General features: G+C 42.1%; 1 protein-coding gene across 1 annotated transcript; it reads left to right on the top strand.

Annotated features, from left to right (window-relative positions):
* The first annotated feature begins 8,459 nt into the window (after window positions 1-8,459).
* Window positions 8,460-22,836, top strand: HMGXB4 (HMG-box containing 4). Its single transcript, XM_072337561.1, has 11 exons — window positions 8,460-8,588; window positions 10,789-10,894; window positions 11,486-11,589; window positions 12,972-13,047; window positions 14,037-15,208; window positions 16,299-16,380; window positions 16,937-17,001; window positions 17,288-17,393; window positions 17,867-18,036; window positions 18,904-19,026; window positions 20,993-22,836. Exons 2-11 carry the CDS (start codon window positions 10,864-10,866, stop codon window positions 21,035-21,037), a joined length of 1,974 nt encoding a protein of 657 aa, XP_072193662.1. The 5' UTR covers window positions 8,460-8,588; window positions 10,789-10,863; the 3' UTR covers window positions 21,038-22,836.
* Window positions 22,837-22,881: the final 45 nt, after the last annotated feature.

Raw genomic sequence — 22,881 nt, 5'->3', positions numbered from 1 at the left:
TCAGTGAGGTTTCATGGAAGAGGAAGCAAAATGACACGGGCATTGCCAGCCAGCTGCTTTCCTGTCTGTGTACGTATCCCCTTCGCTTCCTGTCCACCCATCAGGCTGCTATGGAGCTTCAGTGTCTGATTGCTGTAGGTGGGAAAGAGTCTGAGAATTATTCCTTTTTATGAAATATTTCAGATTTGGGAAAGCTGAGGATTGTTATGTGTATATATATGTATTCAGACTTCTTTAATTCATTGGGGTATTTTTCTCAACATTATATTCTCAGCATTTTATTGAGCAAAATCCACCACAGTTATGGAGCACTAGCAAACAGAGCCATTAACAAGTTTCCTATCAATCAGCCAGTTACATCCCTGACCCGCTCATTTAACCTGCCCTGGTTCTGGAGACAGTCTCTACCCTTAGCTGAAGCTAAGTTAGTCACCTCACATTATACTTGAAGCTTATAGCATACTATAAGAGCAAAGCCATTAGGATGTATATGCACTGATGTTAGCAAGCTATAAATAGCAGCAACTCTGAGGATAAATAGAGAATCTAGGGGAAAAACAGGGGAGCATCTTTTAAAACCCAGCCTTCGTGGAGGCACCAAATGGAGATCATAAACCTCCTTCTGAGAAAGAGGCAGGTATTTTCTCAGCAGGGAGAGATGCCTCTGTATACTCTGCAAAACTTGGAACTGTGGCTGTACAGAGCGCCCAGAGCATGCAGACATGACCGGGACAGAGCAGACCAGAAATGACTCTGCTGCCATCTGGTGACTTTTGTAGCTATTTGAGGTTAAGGAAAGATGCTGTAAATCTTGACAGTGCTAACAAGTGAGCAGCGCAAGATAACATGTCAGTAAAGTGTGAACTTAGCTACAGTGAAGAGTAGAATGTGGTGAAAAACTCAGTGCTAGATGACTTCACAATGTTGTGTAGCTTAGTGTACAGGAGGGCAGAAAATATTGCTGAGGCACTGTTAATGGCAGCGCCTGGAGCAACTGCTTCACAGGAAGATTTAAGAAATGCTGCAGTTGACATTTATGTGATCATTTGTCTCCAGGGGAGTATTTCTTAATAACTTCTCAACATCCAAATCTGACTTCTGTTCTGGAACATGGTAGGTTCCTCCTCTCTAGAATTTGAATTAAAATGAACTTAAAACTACAGTCACTACACTAGAGCTAACATCAGAGAATCATACAATCACAGAATCATAGAATCATACAATGGCCTGGGTTGAAAAGGATCACAATGATCACGTAGTTTCAACCCCTCTTCTATGTGTAGGGTTGCCAACCACCAGACCAGGCTGCCCAGAGCCACATCCAGCCTGGCCTTGAATGCCTCCAGGGATGGGGCATCCACAGCCTCCTTGGGCAGCCTGTTCCAGTGTGTCACCACCCTCTGTATGAAAAACTTCTTGCTAATATCCAACCTAAACCTTTCCTGCCTCTGTTTAAAACCCTTCCCCCTTGTCCTATCGCTACCTACACTCATAAACAAGTACATAGAAACTTTCACCATTGTTTAGACTTTGTTCAGATCCTGGTCTTCAAGAAACTGAGATGCTCACCAAAAACAAACAAACAAGCAAACAAAAAAGCGGTCACCTCTTAGTGGTGACCTCTTCTCCTGCACAGCACTTTATGCAGTCCGCCTCTCCCATCCACCTCCTCATCTTCCACACTTTGCTAGTGATTCAATCTTTCTATAGTTTTTCCACGTGTAGGCCTATTGTGGTGACTCAACCTTCTTCTCCTCCTCCTTCTAAGGTGATTTAAATCGAACCAAAAGCTCCTGCTGAAAGCACAGCATCAATCTGTGTAATGGCACCGCAGTACCCCACATCCCATGCTTCGTGCATTTTACTTCTCTTTAACCACTAATATTGTCCATCTGCAGAAAATATTCATTTGTTGAATGTGCTGAAGATATGCATGCACCCTTAATAGAAAAGGAAGAATGCCTTTTGCTTTTCTCCTTGTTTGATCTTAGACACTGTCCTCATCCTCCCACCTATCAGAGTTTACAATTTACCAGTCCTGTTTCCAGGATAAATGTATCTAAAGCGTCTTAAATTTCCTCTCAGTAATAGGATTTCTAAATCCAAATATAGAATGATCCAAATAAATATGTAGAGCTTTGAGCCCAGCCTTACTCATTTTACTAGAACACTGCTGTGGGGGTGTTTTGAGCTGTGCTAATTTGCAAATTTCTTGGTAATAATCGTCTTTTCTTCAGGTTCTTTCAACTGGAAACTAATGCATTTCAAGGAGGAAAATGCGTAGAAAAACAGCAACAACTGAAATAGACTCAGTGGGGGAGGTTTTCAGCTTTGTTTTTTATTTGGTCATTTATTTCTTCAGAAAAAGCAAGCAGCCCAACTAAATAAAAAAGAAAACTCCCTGCTTATGAAATCCAGCAGACAATAGAATGGTCTCTCAAGTGATGTGGTAAAAGCTTCCATTACCTGAGACATTTAACCGTGAATTGAATTTAACACCATAAAACATCCCTTTCTTTCTGAGCTCCAAGCACTGAACCAATACTCAACAGCCTTACCAGGCTGGTAGTGTTAAAGAGAGTATGAGTTATGATGGGGATACATGCTGATATGATCTTTCTCCTTTCCCTATGCACACTGACTGTTATATCCTTCACAGAAATGAACTATGTTTTTTTTTCTTAATTGGGACTCCCCCAACCTGAAACTGAAGTTACGAAACACCAAATCCTTCTGCAGGCTTCTCAACAAAACCAACTGTGTGCTAGACAGGCCAGTGTGGCTTACAGGGGACCAACACCTCTTGGGAGGGCTTTAATCCCTCTATATAATGTACAGCTTGTGAGGATTTGGGGATCCCTGTGAGGCTGGTCAGAAATGAAGCATGAGGAATTCCAGCTTTCATAGAAATAGCCATGACCACATCTCATCAGTAGCACCCCAGTGCTACCAGCATTATGGTAGTAGCTCGCCCCATACAGTGCCACCTACCTGAAATAACAGTCTCTTCTCCACTATAACTGTGCTGTAGTCATAGGGTAAACCTTGGGCTGAGCTGACTCTAGCCTAGTCTGTGAAAGGACAATAATAAGCTATGCATGCTCCTTGCTACTATATTCCCCTTTTACTACAGGGGAAAGTATAAAGAAATTGACTGTTGCTGATCTTTTAACAATATATTACACTTTACAGGCAACCAGACACCTATCGTTGTTTTCAGTGTGGTCCTCTTTAGGCATATTTTACCTCAATATATTAATGCTATTGTAAAATTCATTAACTTGTAAAATTCATTAACTTGTAAAATTCATTAACCTGTGAGGATAGGGTTTGAAGATACAGGAAGGATCAGAAAGTTGTACCCAAAGGTTTTAAGAAAGTATTCCAATCTTCTACTCTCATAAAAAGGGGGAAGCATTTCCCCTAGAGAAAGGAAGAGTTCAAGGCACTGCATGAGACCTTGATGAGACTTCTCAGCAAATCAAGCTTCAGAGGAGGATTCGACATGGAGCAAGCCCAGCACAAAGCTGCCAGCTTGGAGAGAGGAGTGAGAAGCCTACCGGCTACAAGGAAACTAGGGGAGTATGCCTTGTTTAGTCTAGCAAAGTGAGAACTGAGAGGAGGTATGATGGCTCTATAAACATATCAGAGTGAAAACAACAACAGGATAATAATTATATTAGATAAAAGAAAATATTGGCACAAGAACTAATGGATGCAAGCCAGCCACAAATTCACTTTGGTTGGTATTCAGAAGACACTTTCTAACTATCAGAAGAGTGACATTCTGGAGCATCCTTCTAGTGGAGGTTTTGGGAGGAAGAGACTTGATTGCTTTTAAGATAAAGATCGATCAGTTTACAATGGGGATTGGATGACAGTGTGTCCACAAAGCAAAGAACAGCTTTGGATGACCTAGAGCATTTTATCTAGTTCAGTGACCCTGAAAGCATAGCAAATTACCTGCTATGTAAACAGCTGCAAGATATGAAATGCCTTGCAACAACATTTCTTCCCTGCACATGCACCATTCTGCAATGCACAGAGATGGTCAGGACAATTGTTATTCACCTGGCCCCAGGACAAACGTGTCCGTTTATTGCTTTTCCCATGCCTCCATACTTCTGGAGTCTGGAGCTCTATCCACACTCTGTGGGCAGCACTACCCTGTCGACAGCCTCTCTCTGCACATTCCACTGCCACTTTCATACAGTCATAGAATCATTAATATTGGATAAGATTACTAAGATTATCTAGTCCAACCATTCAACCATACTCACTAAACCATGTCCCTCAGTCCAGGCATTTCACAGAATCACAGAATTGTAGGGGTTGGAAGGGTCCTCCAGAGATCATCAAGTCCAACCCCCCTGCCAAAGCAGGCTTCCTACACCATGTCACACAGGTAGGCATCCAGGCAGGTCTTGAATATCTCCAGAGAAGGAGACTCCACAACCCCCCCAGGCAGCCTGTTCCAGTGCTCCGTCACCCTCACTGTAAAGAAGTTCTTGCTCACATTCATGTGAAACTTCCTATGCTCCAGTTTCTGGCCATTTGCCATTGTCCTGTCTTCACACACTACGGAAAAGAGTCTGGCCTCCCCACTTTGCCCCCCACACCTTAGATATTTATAGACCTGGACCAGGTCCCCTCTCAGTATTCTTTTCTCAAGGCTAAACAGACCCAGTTCACTTAGCCTTTGTTCATAGGGGGGATGCTCCAGGCCCTTCACCATCTTTCTTGAAAACTTTCAAGGACTTTGTAGCTTTTCAGGGTGTCTTTTGCTCTTCCCCAAAACTCTCATCTCCAGTTACAACATCTCTAGCCAGAAGCAGAATCAATAAGCAGCCTACTTTCATAGAAATAACCACAACCCATCAATATTATCTGAAGAGAATAGGGTTGTCCTTCCCTCCAGCAGGCAACAAATGCAGGTTCCCTCAGCATGTTGCCTGTGGCCATTAAGAGGTATTTTCACACTGGTGTCACTGAAGTTGTGCACAAATGCATGGCTGGCAAGACATCTGAGTGTGACTGATGTGATTTGGAGCCAGAGCACATTCTTCCTGTCTGGAATTCACTATTCCTGCAGTAATGCATAGTTTGTTTCCCCACCAGATGGAGGAGAATGTTGCCTTTCCATCTCTCTCAGCATGTGAATAGGAGCAGCAGGAGAAGGTGAGTGTCCATTGTGACAGATGCTGTGGCTCTAGGGGATATTCAGGCTGTTGTACTGATGTTACAAATGACTGCACACACCCTTGCGGCTTTGTTAATGACTATATTCCCAGCTGAAGAAGTAAGGAAATGAATGCTTCCTGCAGTAACTGGAGACAAATGGAAAGCAATTTAAGTCAGTCCCCAATATTGAAACCATGCAGATAACAAATCTTCTGAAGTTTTGCATCTCTAGAGAAGCAAGTCTATGCTCAAACAGTGCTTGATTGCCTTCTTTATATATCAGACTATAGAAATTACACAGCTAATTATACAATAATTGCCACCCACTGTTTATTTTACCTGAAGTCCACTGTAACACTGTAGTCACTTAATCCAAAAGAATTTCCTTAACCTTTTAAAATGCATTTATTTCTCAAAGGGCAGTTTGATAGCTGGTGATGTACAGGTGTTGTAATATGCAGAGAGTAGAATGCCTGTGCAAAACAAAACAGACTTTTCATGGAAAGGCAGAGATCAGGGTTTTAATCCAGGTCTCATTCCAGTCTACATCAAATTATCTGAGGAACCCAGTGAAAAGTTACAGGGAAAAAAAAAGGAACAGGACTGAAGAAAGGTTGGAGTTTCAAACTTCAATGGAGAGCTGACAGTTGTTCATACAGCTCTGAGAGCTGCATTTCATTCTGTACATAGTGTGGCTGTGGGCTTGTGCTTATTTCACTGTTCACTCCTTTTATATTCATTGCAGTTGAGAGTCATTGGGCTAAGTACTAAAATAGCACCAAAAAATAAAGAGGGCTACTGGATCTGGAAACTTGCACCTCAGCATGGGCAGCAAACAGACCAACAGGAACAGATGGTGGACATAATGTGGGAAAAGCATGACCACTCGGTAGTGTGGCTTAATGGGCAGTTATCCCTAGCAGAGAACTAATCTCACATCAAGCATAAGGAAGTATATGCACATCCCAGAATGCTCTGTATTGGCAAGAGCTCTTCATACAATATGCATCTCATTGCCAAGGAGACACCTGAGGGAACACAACGTGTACTCTTTCAGCAGTTTGTCTCCCTGGAATGTAGGCAAAAGAATGCAAGATGCTCTGAGTGAAAGCAATAAGGAATATTCTCAAAATACTCTGAGATTGGCTAGTGCTGCTCATCAGACCTTAAAAACTATGGAGACTCTCTGCTTTTCTGATTCCCTCACTACAACCTTTTCAATTCAAGGATATGAAAATAAGTAAATAAATAAATAGAATTCTGTGGAGTGTGAAGGATTTGAAGCAGTTGTAACTCTTGAATTTGCTGTCAGCATCCTACATTACCCCACCCGACCTGTATAGTTCAGATGTACGCTCTGAAAGGATCTCTAGATTTTCTAGTACAGGGAAAGACTGAATTGTTTAAAAGCAGCCAGTGGTTTGTGTTGGCCAGTTCCTTTTATTAGCTCAGAAAAAAATGGGAATGATTGAAATGAGCTTTTCTGTACATTTCTGCTCTGATGAGAAGTGCAGTAGGAAGGACTACATGTTGTTATTGTTGTTATTACTATTACTATTACTACTCCTCCTCCTATTATTGTTTTTCGTAGAAGGAAAGGCACATAGGTAAACCTCACCAAGGGAAATCTGAGTGATTGTTGCTTCAGTAGCTTTATGTGCAAGTATCCTGCTATACATTTATTTTTGCAGATTCATCTGCAAATTCATTCTCTCTCCTCCACAAGCAATCACTGTCACATTCTAATACCTCTGAACCATCCAGTGCTGAAAACATTAAGCTGTAGGGGAGCTTGAATCCTTTCTCATTCTATGGTGCAGGATATTAAACTTACCTTCCCTGCACATTTGCTAGCTATCATTATCAAATACTTGTCATCATCAAATGATGAGGGTAATTTAGGCATTTGATTTTCAAAGCAATCTCTGTTCCTTTAGGCTGCACCTAGCTTCTCCCAGCCATGCTAATGTCTTATTCTGACTTGCTGCTGTTTCCTCTAAGCTGACATGTCCAAGTGCTCACAGGCATTGCCTGCTGTTGCCATGAAGTCTGTGGCACCAGCAAGGTGGAAAAAAGCAGGACATAGTGTGTTCAGCTCTAGTGAGGTTCTGGCCATAAATCTGCATAGGCACTGGGTTATGGGTTGGAGAGCAAGGAGTGTTTTAAGAGAGTTTTGTCTGCAGCAGACATGCAGCATGTGTACATCCACAGCTCTTGTGTTTATCCTAAGAGCTGGTGGATCTGTGCATTGTGGTTGAGCAACTTTATTACCATCTATAATACAGATCACACTGTATGTTCATGTAGTGTAACAGACATAGGCACCTCTCCTATTCCAATTCCTCTAAGCCCTGCTGTAATGGAGAAATGGCATTCTGTATTCCTTAGGCCACAAAACCATCAGCAAGACCAGAAGGCAGATGTGTAAGTACTGGGGGAGCAGCGTATCTGTGATGGGCAGGCTTACCTTCAGGTATGGCTGGGAACTGTGGTCTGCAGGCAGCATGTGACTGACAGTGGTCTCTGACAGTCGTGTGAGTATCTGCTGGCATCTAAATAAGACTAAGAGTCCTGTGTAGGTAGAGATGACAGGATTTAAGCTAAGAATCAACTAAGGTTTGTTGAATAGGGACCTCCTGAGCAATCAGAGTGGTCAGTGCCCGACTAATCGCACTCAAGTGCTGGCTCCATAACTGCTTAGTAACAGGATTTCACACTTTCCTTCAGATCCCCTGCAATAGGCATAACCAGCTCAAAACCAACCAGCCCTGCACACACAGTCACCTCTAGGCCTTGTCTCTTAAAAAGCCACGGTGAATGGGGAAGCTGTGTCATGATGCTTCAGGACAGGTTCAGGTTGGATATTAGGAACAATTTCTTCTCAGAAGGAGCGGTGCTGCAGTGGCACAGGCTGCCCAGGGAGGTGGTGCAGTCACCGTCCCTGGAGGTGTTCCAGAACCGTGTGGATGTGGCACTGAGGGACGTGGTCAGTGGGCATGGTGGGGATGGGCTGCTGGCTGAACTTCAGATTTCTTTTGCAACCCGTATGACGGTATGCTCTCCCCAGGCTTTGGAGCATGACTCTCCCTACCCGCCCGCTCATCGATGCGCTCGGCACTCCCTCTCACAGCTTCCTGCCCCGCCCCCACTCCGCGTTGGAGGCGCTCGACGCTCGTCTAGCCGCCCCTGGCTCCCGGCGGCTGTCCCTTGTCTCCTTCTCCAAGATGGCGGTGGCGGGCGGCAGCGCGGCGCGAAGCGGCGGCGCGGAGTGAGGCGGCCGCGCGCCTCCTACCTTCCCCTCCCTCCGTTCGGCACCGCAGGCCGACAGCGCTCGCCGCCACGGGGGCACGCCCAGGCCTGCTGCAGGGGCGGAGCCGCGGGCTGGACTGAGGCCGAGGCCCGCTCGGGTGAGAGAACGAGCGAGCGGGCGGGCGGGAGCGAGCGAGCGGGGCGGCTGAGCCCGCTTTAAACGTAGGCGGCGGGGCCGGGGCTTGTGCCTGAGCCTGGGATGTGGGGCGTCGGGTCTGGGCTCGCGTCAGGCTCTGGGAGCAGCGGCGGGAAGTGAGGCGAGGGAGCCGGTCCCCCGCACCGGGAGGACAGAAACGCGATAGTCCCCCAGCAGAGCACGCGTGGCCTCGGTCCTGCAGCCGTGGGTGTGAGGGAACGGGGGTATGAGGAGAGCGCTGCTCCCAGTGCTTTTTCAGTGCTGGAGCAGTGGAACCTAATGGGGATTTGTAGTGCAAGACAAGTTCAGGCTATGTTCTGTATGTGCAGGGTCTAGGTCATAAGTTCCTTTGGGTGTTATTCACCAGCAAATATACCTAACAGACGTCTGAGTTTCACGAAGAGAGTGGAAGCTGTGCCTACAGCTATCATAGTATCACAGAGGGACCCATAAGAACCATCGAGTCCATCCCACTTTCTAGTCTAGTTTCTACACTAGTCTAGTCTAGTTTCTAGTCTAGTTTCCACACTAGACCACCCAAAACTCAAACTCTGTCTGAGAGTGTTGCCCACACATTCTCCGAGTCATCTCTTCACGAATGACTGTCATCAGCTTTGTTTTGCTGAGCAGTATTTATCACTGAACATCTTAAGTTGGAAGGGACCCACAAGGAACATTGAGTCCAACTTCTGGCTGCACACTGGACCACCCAAAATCAGACCCTCTGTCTGAGTGCACTGTGTGAACACTCCTTGAACTCAGACTGCCCCGAGGAGCCTGTTCCAGAGCCTGAGTACTTTCAATATTTAGAATAGGCCCTGAGGACAACGCCTCAGTGTTGTGTGTGCTCCTGTTGAATGATGTCCGTCAGACTACAGAGCATCAAGAGGCGTTTCCAAGACAAACTCCTTCAAGGTTGTCAGCCCTCATAGGTGCAAGATGCTTATGAAGCTGTTGGGTGCATGCATAAATTCTGCCTACAAATTGCAGAGTTTACTAGCAAGTGCCTGGTGGTCAGAATACTGACTGGAAACACCTTGAGCTGGGTGGTGTCCCAAAACTTGCGTTCTCTTGAATTCTCACAAACTTAAACTGAAGCATTTGTGTATCCTTTGGCTCAGTTGCAACTTTGTTCTCTCACATAAGGAACCACAGTCGGATGAATACTTTGTACATTCTCAGCTATTTGTTTATTAAGTCAATGTATACCCAGAGATGTAGTACAAGTTCCCTGATATCAAAGAAACTTAAGTGGAGTTCCACGCCTGTGACAGCTAGAAAGGGCAAACTGTATCATCTTTGTAGCTGAGCATTCACATACAAACAACAATAAAAAAAATCATTTAAGCGCAATTGGTTTAATCTCTTAATAAGAAGAGGTCATCTTTTCATGTTAAGCCATTTGCTTCCCTTTCTTTTGAAAAACAAAATCAGTTTCCATAGAGAAACAAAGTGCAGCAATTACACAGTAGTGCTGTCCTCCTGTATGCTAGCAGCTGTAGAACTGAATGACTTGGAAGAAACCTGAAATTCAGAAGCTGCCAGGGGGAAGGATGCTGCAGAAGTCCCAGTAAAAAGAAGCACTTTCCTCTGTTTCCTTTCCCAGGCTGGCACTCAGAATGGCTGCAGTGGTAGTGTCAGGAAACTCAACAGCAAGATGTGCACCTTGACTACAAAATGTACAACCATTAAGCTCAAAAGATTTGAAACAATCCTTCTAAAGCACAATGATTCCTGCCTGTTTTTGTCTTTTCCTTCGCTTCATCTGAAATTCAAGACTTCGTTATTTCTCTTTATGTATCTCTTTGCTACGGTGGCTTCTGACAAAACATGGCTTTAATACAAGTTCGGGAACAGTTTTGTTTGTTACAAAAATCAGACAGCTATATTCTCCCCTCTTTCTGTTTCTGTGGGTAGATTAAGTGACATAGAGATTTTACAAGGAAGAAGTGGTCTTGTTATGCTTTTTTAAATAACAAACAACAAAAAAATCTCCATCTTAATTTAGAAAAACAATCCGTCACACTTGAAGGATGAGTGAGGAGGAAGACTTTCCTTTCCCACTCTCTTCCAGAAAATCTTCATTTTGTTCAGGCGTTGTTTCCCATTTTACGTCGTGATTCTTCCTTATGGGAGGGTTATTTTCATTCTCTGTTTCTCAGAACTTTTCCTGTAGATGGGAACAGGGGAAGGAGCCCAGACGTGGCGACATATTCTCAGGCTCCTGTGGGACCACCATGGCTTATGATGACTCCAAGAAGAAAGAAGGTATGACTGCTTCATAATCTCAGAGGGAGTAGCCAAGAAAAAGGGTACCTTCTGCAGCCCTTGCTAGGCCACGGAGTCAGAGAGTAGGAAAGGAAGTTAGTCTCCTGTGGAGCACTGAAGGGTATTAACCCTTAAATTTAATCTGGACTAGTTTCTGCAGGATCCCAAGCCCTTGACTTCCAGATGGAAAGTAATGGGATTGGAGAAATGGGTGGTATTTCCTAATGCAAACCCCACGATTGGGAACTCTGCCACTGCAGCCTTTCTCCTCCCAGCCAGGACAATGAAATGGGAGGCCAGGGGTGTGGTTAGTCATGGTAACGTTTTTAAGTTCAGTTGTCTTCTGAAAGAAATCTAAAAAGATTAGAAATGAAATCTTGAGAACCTGTGTTATAGTGTTAGAGCACTGAACCCTGTTCCATGCCAGAAAGTACAGAATGTTGTCTCTTAGTCTCTAGTGCTTGCTGGGTCTTGTGCATCGTTCTGTGCCAATGTCCAGTGCTGTCTTTTTTTGTATATAGTCTATGTGTCTGTTGTCTCTTAACATGGAATCTCATTTTTCTTTCTTTTCTTGTTTCACATTAATCTTAGAATTCCTAGAGAGTGACCGAAGTGCTGATGACATCAGGGCACATCGAGAGAAAAAGCGTCATTACAAGGATCTCGTGCAAGAGGAGGAGAGGATAACAACTCAGGTCAGAAAGTCTGTAGAGAAAACTTTGAAGGTTCAAGAAAGTGTATAAAGCTTAAGTCAAGATGGGACGGACTGCTTAAAAGTTCTTTTGTTTAGAAAAATTCCTGTAGAAGAAAGCAAGAGCTGTTAACTGTGTCCTGAATTGTTCGGTAGCTTTGCTGGGTGAATGGAGGGGGTCAGTCCCAGTTAAAATGGATTCTGATTTTTTTCCTCAGAAAATAGGGCAGTAGTGTCTTGTCCTTGACTTCATGTTCTACCCTGCGAAACTGAGGTAGTATGAATGACTGTTCACACAAGAAGATATTTAGCATCTATAGTTGCATAAATAGGCAGCAAAGTATGAATGAAATGTGAAGTGATGCGCTGTTGTCTTCCTGATTCTGCAGGCAGTCTGAAATGATAGCTCTTGAGAGCTATAAATTTGCCCTGTTTTCCTGGTGCCTTAACTTTGAAGTCATGTAGCAACAGCTTAAGTTTCTTTAAGACTTTCCTCTTTGAGCTGTTTCTGCTGGTAGCTCAGTGGTGACTATTTGTCATTGTTTTTAATACTTTCAAATCTGGAAAAGTTCTAGTTTAAAAATAAAAATCTTCTGCCACGTAGATGAAGTTCTATAGAGGAGCTTCATTCTCAGACCATAAATTGGTCAAGAGGTATGTAATAATTGGGCTACATGAGCTACTAAGGTCCATTTTCTGGCCCATCATTTTGATTGTCACCTCTGTGCTTTCTTTCACTTTTATTATCTTCTTCAGCATATTAAATATGTACTGCTCACCTTCATTTTTAAGGCTTGACAGCCTATGCACACTTTGTTATTTCTTAGCTTGATTAACAAGTGGATGTCTGTCTTTTAACAACTCATCAGCTGATGCCCAAGTGCTGTCTTTCACTGTCTGTTTCTCAACATTCTCAAATATACTTTTTCACATATTCCTGTGTATTAATTCTTTCACTGGAGGAGGGATCCCTCTATATTTATAGATCTATCTATATCCCTCTAGTCTAATCTGCAGTACTGCATAGCACTAATCTTTTGTACGGCAGTTTACACAGAAAGCTTGATGCTTCTTAGTTGGCTGGTATGCTGAAACCTATTCTAAAACTGCATTTTTTTGTTCTCGTGTATCTGTACCATGCTTTTTGCCTTTTACCTTAAACTTACGCTATAGGCTTTTGGTGACATACTACGTTTTCTTTGCTGATTTAGCACCTAGAATAAGAATAGTGGTTCATACGTAGGCTTACTTGGCATTATAGTAGTACAAGTATTTCTTGATACCTCCCACAGATTATTACCTATGTCAGCAGTCCATGTGAATCTTATGTTATTTCCATCGTGTTTGTCAGCTTTTTATTTATTTATTTATTTCTTCTTATTTTAGGACAGTGAACTCTTTTTGGGGACAGAACATCACAGAAAGAAGAGGAAGCATTCCTCTGATGAGTTCTGCTCCAGGGGTAAGACAGCTATCAGGCAGGGGAAGCAGATAATGAATACTGACTTTGAGGAAAGGATATTGTTAAAGGATATTGCCATCAAACTTTGTGGTTAGCGCTTTATCAGGGGGAAAGTACACCAACTGGTCTTAGGCCAGGCAGTCAGACACCTGGCTGATTGGGTTTCTGCTGCACCAAACAGCAAAAGATCAGTAAATGATGTTTTCAGAGTTTAGCTTAACAAGTTGCTGTTGTTGGAGCAGAGATCTGCCACTCTTTGCTGACAAGTTGTAGTTTTCTAACTCATGCTTTCCTTTTTGGCATTTGCATTCTTTTTTTCCCTACTGCATTACATGCTGTAATCTTACTTGCAAATAGTACTAATTAATTTATCTGAATTTATAAAAATAGGATGTGTCAGAATACAACGTGATTGCTTTTGGGTTCAGATTGTATACAGAAGCATTATTCTCACAATGAAAAAGCTGCCCAGAAAATGACAATCCTGTTCGTAAAAGCTTATCAGGCTTTAATATTGTTTATTTTTATTTATTTTTGTCCCAGTGCAAAAAGAAAACCGAGTCTTTGGAATATCTTTGCAAGCTGAAATTAGTAAAAAATCTGTTTTCAGAATGAAAATGGATATGCTTTCAGTTCATTGATCCCTCCAGGGCTAAAAGTAATGTTATAAGCTTGTAATATTTAAGGCTTAGTAAGACATATTTTATCAAAATATGCTCTTATATAATAGAATACAAACTTTGATGAAATGCAAGAACTTTCCCATTCTGTCTTTCTTCATTAAATAGATTGACCAGCTCTGGTGTTACAGCTCTTGAATTGTTACCTGTAAGGACACACTGAGCTGACTGCAAGTTTCTCCTTCAGCCAAGATAAAAATCACTTAGCTGTAATAATAAGTATTACAGGGTTCCCACTTCACTTTTGGTTTGTGTAATGGTATCGTTAAGAGAATTGTCTTGATGAGCAGTTCTCTTGACCTTTTTCAGGTCTTTCATCTTCGGATCTACCATCAAAGAAGAAGAAAAAAGCAGTTTCTAGCCCATCCTCCACTGACAAAAGCATGGATCTACTCAAGGCTATCACCACACCTTTGTCCACAAGCTCTAAGTCTTCAAAGAAGACCTCTGAAAAATCATCTTATTCTTCCTCTGGACATTCTGAAAGCAGAAAGGAGCACCACAAGAAGAAGATGAGTGGGAGCAGTGCAGAGCACTCAGTGGACGATGGCAGCTTCCACAAAACTAAGAAAATGAAACCTCTTTACGTGAATACAGAGACACTTACCCTTCGTGAGCCTGATGGCTTGAAGATGAAGCTTATCCTTTCGCCAAAAGAGAAAAGCAGTGCTACAGATGATGATTCTTTCTCAAAAAAATCCTCAAAGAAATCGTCTCGAGATGAGCAAGGGTCATTCCATTCGGGTCACGAACTGCATGGCTTCCTGAAGTCATCTCGGAAGAAGCACAAACCTCCAGACTCACATCCCCCTTCAGAGAGTTTTGGTGCTGACACATCTGTTTTTTCAGAAGGTCATGGGAGTGAGTATGAGATTTCAGGTGTGGAGGCACCAGCAGAATCGGGATCCTCTTCTGGTGGGGAATTGGAGGCTGGTGAGCTAGTGATAGATGACTCCTACCGGGAAATCAAGAAGAAAAAGAAGTCAAAAAAAAGTAAGAAAAAAAAAGACAAGGAGAGGCACAGAGAGAAGAGGCACTCTAAGTCTAAAAAGAGTTCTGGGCACTCTTCTATGGCAGCAACGGAAATAACAGTATCACCACCACCTCCTCCCAGCGCTCCCTATGTTCTTCCTCCGCCTCATCCTACTGTTTTTCACTCAGATGGACAAAGTGAGAAGAGGAGGAAAAAGGAAGAAAAGGAGAAGGAAAAAGCTGAGAAGTGGGAAAAAGAAAAGGAAAGAGAAAAGGAGAAGGAAAGAGAAAAGGAGAAGGAAAGAGAAAAGGAGAAGGAAAGAGAAAAGGAGAAGGAAAGAGAAAAAGAGAAGGATAGAGAAAAGGAAAAAGAAAGAGAAAAGGAAAAAGAAAGAGAAAAGGAAAGAGAAAAGGAAAAGGAAAGAGAAAAGGAAAAAGAGAAGGAAAGAGAAAAGGAAAAAGAAAAGGAAAGAGAAAAAGAAAAAGAAAGGGACAGAGAAAGAGAAAAAGTAAGGAAAAAAACGAGGGGAACTAGAAACTGGGAGATGGGTACTGTTGAATTACACAACATTACAATGATGTGTTAAATTGAAGTATAAGTAATGTCAGCATTGATGGTTTCATCACAGCATGTTTGGTGGAAATGTTTCCTCTACTGTGTTTCAAGTTTTTAGCAGATGGAATATTAATCATTGCTTGTTTCTCTGTTTTGTGACACAGTCAGTCTTCAGCCAATATAGCTCCTTTGAAAATGTTATATTTGATATACTTGGTACAGATTATGCCACCACTGCATCATTTGCTAAGGTTGCTGGCTCTAGCTATTACCAGTAGAATTCTGGGCTGTTCTGGCTGTCATGTAGTCCATCGTGACATTTCCTGTAGGAAGGAACTGAGTTGTAAGCTAAAAGACTGAAGTTATTTATCCATTCATTGGAGCACGTCTAAGATTTCCAGTCAGAATAATTTTCAGTGTATTTATACATAGTGAAAGGAAAGGTTTTGTACCTCCACATAGACGAGTGCTGCTTTGTGTAGCCCAAATTTACTCAGCTATTCTGCTTTATGTGTAAAGATTTCTTTGATCAGAGCTTGACAATTCCTTATGCATCTGTTATCAGTGTACTTGTACAAACTGTTTTCCTGAAAACATGAAGTGATTTGTAAGAATCGTTTAGAAAGAACAAAACGTGAACATTGAAACAGAACAAAAACTGATCTGCTTTGACAGATCCTTGTTGGAACTGTGAATAGTAGACAGTTGTGAGGTTTCTTTCAATTTTAAATTTGAAAACTGAGGTATTTTTACAGAGTTATTTGTTGCTCCCAGATTTAGAATAGCAAAACTCTTGACTTAGGAATGATATGCATCAATAGTTGTTGCAGAATAAATCTTACATTAAAACTGGTTCTGGCCAGTTCGTATTGCTTTCAAAACTGCTGAATTTGGCCAGAACATGTAAAACATTGCTATTTTATCTTCTTTATCTAATCACCATGTCTTTCTTTAAGTCTTTGATAAATGTCAAATTATTAATGAAATCGAGTACATCTCTTTATAATTAAAAATCTTTGTTTCCTTTTTTTTCTTCTGTCTAGCCGAAGAAGAAAAACATGTCCGCCTATCAAGTGTTCTGTAAGGAATATCGTACGAACATTGTGTCTGAGCACCCTGGGATAGGTGAGAGAAAAACATAGCTCCTCTCCTCTCCTCTCCTCTCCTCTCCTCTCCTCTCCTCTCCTCTCCTCTCCTCTCCTCTCCTCTCCTCTCCTCTCCTCTCCTCTCCTCTCCTCTCCTCTCCTCTCCTCTCCTCTCCTCTCCTCTCCTCTCCTCTCCTCTCCTCTCCTTCATACCAACCTCTGATTTTTTGAGGCAGTAAAAAGGACAGAAACTGATTTTATGATTTGCTTCATTGTATTTTAACCAAGCTGTGAATCTGGATGAAGAAATTACCTACTCTTCCTTTCATTTCCTTAAAGAGTTGTTTTCTTTGTGTTACTTTCCTGCATATGCATGTGTGATCTCGTATTCCCAGTGTCATTGACAGTAAGGAAATGCACAATGGAAATCATTTTTAGACAGTGTGGAATGTTCCATGTGTAAAAGGCATTGCTTTCTAAACGTGCATGCGTTGGCCAGTTTTTCACACTGTTGAAATTCACTTAAACTCCCTGTGTCCTCACCGTGGTTTTATCCTTTAATCTATTCTAAGCGTGTCTATTTTTCCTCCTAACAGATTTTGGAGACCTTAGTAAAAAGCTGGCCGAAGTGTGGAAGCAGCTACCTGACAAGGATAAACTGGTAAGTGCATGTCAGATGTTTCAGCAAAGTGATTTTTATAAACTAGGTGCTTAGGTCAGAACACAACAGCATTATTGCCACAATACCTTAAAAAAAATGTTACCTCTGTCCACAGACTGTGGGAAAATCGATGATTTTGCCTGTGTGGTCATAAAAGCATCCATTTACTTCTCATGGCATTGCTTCACAACTTGGCTACGTAACGTTATTCTGCCCCGAGGTCTTGGCATCAGGTGAAATAATTATCTAACATTATGAATCTGTTTTTATACCATGGTAACTGCAGATCTGGAAACAGAAAGCTCAGTACCTGCAACACAAGCAAAATAAAGCAGAGGCCACCACTGTGAAGAGAAAGGCATCATCTTCAGATGGGGCTCCAAAAATAAAAGGTAATTGCCACGCTTTATTTGCTCTACTTGTTGGGTTTATTTTGGAGTGGGGAAGGTGGTGTCTTTGCACTTAACTCATCATATCACTCAACAGCAATGTTTCTTGAAGAGGAAGAATGATATCGGCACTTTTCAAAAAGTCTAGTTAGTAGAATGGTATTGGCTTTAGCAATTCAGGAATTGAAACATAAAGCAAGAATCAGGGAAGTTCTAGTGGGAATATCTTGCTGCAATATGAAAAAGGGTTGTTGTTGGTTTGGCATCTCCGTTTACCAAATCTCCCAAACCTATCAAGTTACACTCAGCTGAGGTACTTGCTTTGTACAACATTAAAGGCAGGCTCTGTTCTCCAAAGGTCCACATAACTATTTAAGCATCTAATAACTTTGATATTTGATATGCAGAAAGTAAATAGGCTTCTAGGTAAAAGAGTCAAAGTAGATAATACAGAATTTTAATTCCTTTGTTTCCAGCTTCTCCACCAGGAGCGATTTCCCCTCATAAGAAATCTCCCACTAGCACTGTGGTGTTACCCTCCTCACCAGCCAAAGCCCCTGAGACAGAGCCTATAGATGTAGCTGCACACTTACAGTTGCTGGGTGAATCTCTGAGCCTCATTGGACACAGACTGCAGGAAACAGAGGTGAGTTTGTCCCCAATAGTGTCTCAGAGATGTCACACAATCACACAGGACTGGGGGGGATCATTATTTTTGTCTCAAGCCTTTAGGAAAAAAAAACATCAGAAAAGGCCTTTTCCAAGATGCTTTAGCATGTACTGTTGTTTTCTTGTAGTATCATGCCCTCAGTGCTTTGGTTAGCCACGACTATGATTTCAGCTTACATGCTAATGTAGGAGATGTCGTATTTTCCAGTGGTTTCTTAATGTTAGATGATAGTAATTGTCTGCATACATGTGCACACACGCACACTCACAGGTTTAGAACTCAGCACAGCTTGGAAGCAGAGGACATATTTAGCTAAAATAACAAATATCAGCGAATTTTATGGCTAACAAGGTCATCTCATCTCACTATGCTTTTTTGTTTTAGCAGCAATAAAGTAAATGTTACTGCATTTTGTTTCTGGTATGACCTCATTGAGGTTATTCTTCAAAACAACAAATGGAGTAGAAATCAATCCCTTTACAGAATGGCACATTCCCTGTTTTGGAAGTATATTGGTAACTAAAACATTTTTACAGACTTACCATTTCTTTAGGCTCCAGTAATAAAGCATTATTGCATCTAGTTAATATAGTAGAAGGTACAGAATGGAAGGAAGTTACATGGCATAAACTGGGGAATTAAATTGTATACAAAGCTGACATCTTTCTAACGTTTTCTGCTGTGAAGTGCTTGGCATAGTTTTGTTGCTGTTATAAATAAAGGAAGCGGACAAGGAGAGCTCAGTAGTGAAGATACTGTGTGTGAATGAGAATCAATATAGTTGTGAAGGATCCGTAATTTCTGCTACTTGTCCCTATCCAGTTTTTCTTTCCTTACTTGCAGGGAATGGTGGCTGTTTCAGGAAGTTTGTCAGTACTTCTGGATTCTATCCTCTGTGCTTTGGGGCCATTGGCATGTCTGACTACACAACTACCTGAGTTGAACGGCTGCCCTAAGCATGTTTTGGTAAGTTTCTTGTGGTTATTTCCATTCTAGCCCTGTTAATTTCAGTAGAGACCAGCTAAAGTTTTTGGATGAATCAGTCCTAGAATGCAATTAAAATTCCAGTGCAATAAGAAAGTTTTATTGGTCAAACATTTTTAGTGAGGTGTTTGGAATTCTCTGGGATGTCAGCATTGCAGGGTATTGTACAACATTGCATTCTTCTTTTTCTTTCCACTGGGAACTGACTTAATGTTTGTTCTGTTGTTTGAGGTGCTCATGGGGTCCTGTTTTAGTGACTGAATCCATCTATCTAAATCAAATAAAAGCACCTGCACACATACAGTTATTTTTGAAAGCTCTAGTTTTCCTTAAAAATATAAAAAGCATCTTCCAGCTGCTTTGTATTATTCATACATCCTGTTTTGAGTTGGCAACATAGAAAATCACGTGATCTCTGTTGAGATTCCTAATGTGTCTCAATAGTGCCCTTCACATGTAGCTGTTTCCTTATCCAAGGAAAGGAAAATAGTTTCTGTTTTAAGGGACTGGGTAGCTTCAGGTTCTTTTCCATGTTAAATTACAGCTGCCACTGAGCCCTGATTTAGCAACAGCTTGTGACCTCACTGTAGCACAATGTGGACATAGCTTAAGACAGCAGCACCATGAACTGAAACAGAAGTTGTACCTCCGGCAGGAGGCATGAATAAGAGATAAAGTAGAGCAAAAACTAAAAGTACATTTGTAGTCTCCAAAAGCTGAGAGATCGAAATAGTATCTGGGATCTGGACAAAAGAATAACAAAAATGGGGCGTGGATTAGTGTGTTCTGAAAAGGACAGCCCAATCAATGATTCATTTAGAGAAACTGTTAGCAAGAACAATGTGAGAGCTGAGGCTGTGAGCTCCTACAAGCTGGCTGTCCATACAGAGGCTGAGTCAACGGGGTGTTCCCATCATAAGCCATGGAAAAACATCCAATTCTTTTCTCCTCGCTAGCCAAGTTAATGCAGAACGTTACACCCCTTTTCCATGTGACTAATGGCTCATGTCTTGGAAACTTGATCAGTTTATTGTTATAAAAGGGCAGTGATGCTGCAGGTGGGTTAAGGCACTGACCTGTCACTTCTGAAAGCTGGTATTCAAACTCGATAAGAAAGACATTATTCTGATTTTTATAGTCAGGTACGTAAAGAGAGTGGTATCTTAAGAGGAGGAAAATTCTCAGTGGTGGTGTTGCACGTAGTATGCAGTTTATCTTTTCGGTCAGCAGGTGGCATTGTTGAATTTTAGAATCACCCTTTTACAGCTCGAGTTCTTAAGGCCTTCAGCCAACTAACCATAGATCTGAGGTTAGTGAAATACTACATTTGAAGAACATACAGACAGTGTAGTGATTGGTGCTGTTTTTGATGTATACAAAAAGAACTCAGAATTCTATTAAATCTGCAGGGAAAACTGGAGGGACATTTCTTTTTCCCTTCTGACACCCTACTAGTAGGTGTTTCTTTTATACACTGCAGAATGTCTTAAAGGACTTGTAAGTATAATGCCAGGGATTTGGGGTGTTGTTTTTTGGTTTGTTTGTTTGTTTGCTATGGGTGTTTTTTCACATTATACAACTTCTATCACTCAAAATACTTCACTGCATCTTCCATGTGGTTGATGTGATGTAGCCGGTGTGGTTGGGTTCAACTTGAAAGGTAGAAGAGCATAAGTTTCATTAGGAAGAAGTCACTCGAGGAAAGCCTCAAGTTTGTTTCCAAGTGCTTCTGAGTACTAAGGCTACTTTTGTGCTCAGTTCTAAGTTTCCAGATATGTGACAATAAGCCAGTGATAAGGTAGTGGTAGGTAGCGATGACTTATCCCTTTGGTTGTCTCATGATACGGTAACTTGTTAGACAAATGAATGTGCTGAATACCCCCCTTCTGTGTCATTTGGGGGGATTTTGAGTCACTGATGGATATTAACATCTTGGTTTTTTTCCCAGTCAAACACACTAGACAACATCGCTTACATCATGCCTGGACTTTGATGGAAAAGGAGCCTGGGATTTACTCAACTTCAGCCTAACTGACCTGTGTACATGTGCGTTACACCGGTGCTCCCTAGGGGCTCCATGTGTAGTGTTTTTCAAGTTTCATAAATGTATATTATATGCATAGGATTGTATTTTATGAAAAGTCGTGAAGCTGAGAGAGCCACATTTCTCTTGGTGGATAAAATGCGATCCGATATGGAAGTATCTGCAAAAAGAATTCAGAAAGATTTTGAGATACAAGCCTTAAATACAGATCCTTTAATGGGGGAAGCAGCCAGAGGAGGTGCTTTTGGATATAAGGAAAAACATGTAATTGTGGGAGCAGTCACTGAAACAGGAAGCCCAGAGAGGTTGTTGAATCTCCATCCTTGAGGATGGAGCCTTCTCTAGCTGAACTTACTTTAGAAACAGGGGGTTGGGTTGGATGGTTCAGTTAGATCCTTTAAGAGTATTCTGTGAGCCAAAAGAGATGGTAGAATATTTTGGACTAAGGAATAGAACTGAACTCACCAGCAGCCCCATTTCTGGTTTTGAGTTTAAAATCTGCTTGAGGGGATAGCTGAGCAAGGATACAGAGGGCTTTGCCTCTTGATCACATCTTCTAAGCCCCCTCTTCAGTCAGTCAATAGCTGAAAGTTGCCAGTGTCAGCTCAGCAGTCTGGCAGCTGGCATTTGAAATGAAGTTGAAGATGACAACTTCATCTTTTCTTGTGGACGTGCACCCAAGTCATCCCTAGTGTTGATGTATCAACAGACTTTATTGACTTCAAAGAATGAACTTCCTGCTGATTTTTCCAGGGCGTGGTCAGCCTGCTTTGATGGAGAGCGATAGCAAATGGGAAAACAATGGGATGGTTTCTGCCCATCTTACACTCGCTTTATGAACAGACAACCTTGATTTCCGAGCCTGCTGACCCCCATCTCGTTCACCAGCAGTGCTGAAAGAGCCAGGGTGCTGCTGTGGGATGGTGGCTGATGGCCAGTTAGAAGCAGTTACAGCTGACCGAAGCACGTGTGTGTTGACAGGACTGTTCCCCCTTCTTTCCTGCCACATACTCAGTGTTCAGCTTTCCACTGCTCTAGAAGAGCCGTAGGAAAGCACCTGATTTTTCATATAGGCTTTTGTGCGTCTGTATGTATGTTGATGTGGTGTTCATATCATATGTATTTAACTGTTACCGATATATCTCTAACAGATTTTAATTTATCCTGTATATGACTATGTACATAGATATATATAGAGAGATATATATACATAATTTAAAAGCAGGACTCCTTCCCTCCACAAGCAGTGGGATCAGGTTCACCTCACCGCACAGGAATCAGCATTGTGCAGCATTACGCATCAGCAGCGCATGGAGAAGGTTGTGAGCATTGGCAGCAACAGACCGGCTCGCAAAGCTGAGTTTTCCTCCATCACCTCCAGCCTCGCAGCCAGATGCTCTGACTCTCACATCTGTGTCCTTGGCCTGAACCCCAGCCCCAGGCTGACACATTTTAATGACCACTGTGCGAAGGGACACAGAGGGATCCTCTTCAGCTTTGTTTCTTCCACAGTGGAAACCTGCTGGAGAGGGACAAACGCCCCCAACCCCACTGTATTGTATTTGTATTTAAAATTTGTACACTTTGTATGATCTGTATCTTGTGGTATTTGGTACTAGAGGGAAAACTTTGGCAAGACTTAGCAGTTTTTTATATTTTTGTTATTTCCTTGCCGTTTGATCCGGACGCCTTTACAATACGAGCCTTTTTGTACCGTCCTTACAATACACTTTCTTTTTTTAACGCTTGGAGTGCTGTCATTCGTTTGCGGCTCACCGAACTACCATCGCCGA

Source organism: Excalfactoria chinensis, chromosome 1, assembly GCF_039878825.1.
Source record: "Excalfactoria chinensis isolate bCotChi1 chromosome 1, bCotChi1.hap2, whole genome shotgun sequence".
In the NCBI taxonomy this organism is placed as follows: domain Eukaryota; kingdom Metazoa; phylum Chordata; class Aves; order Galliformes; family Phasianidae; genus Excalfactoria; species Excalfactoria chinensis.
This window is presented reverse-complemented; position numbering and strand designations above follow the sequence as displayed.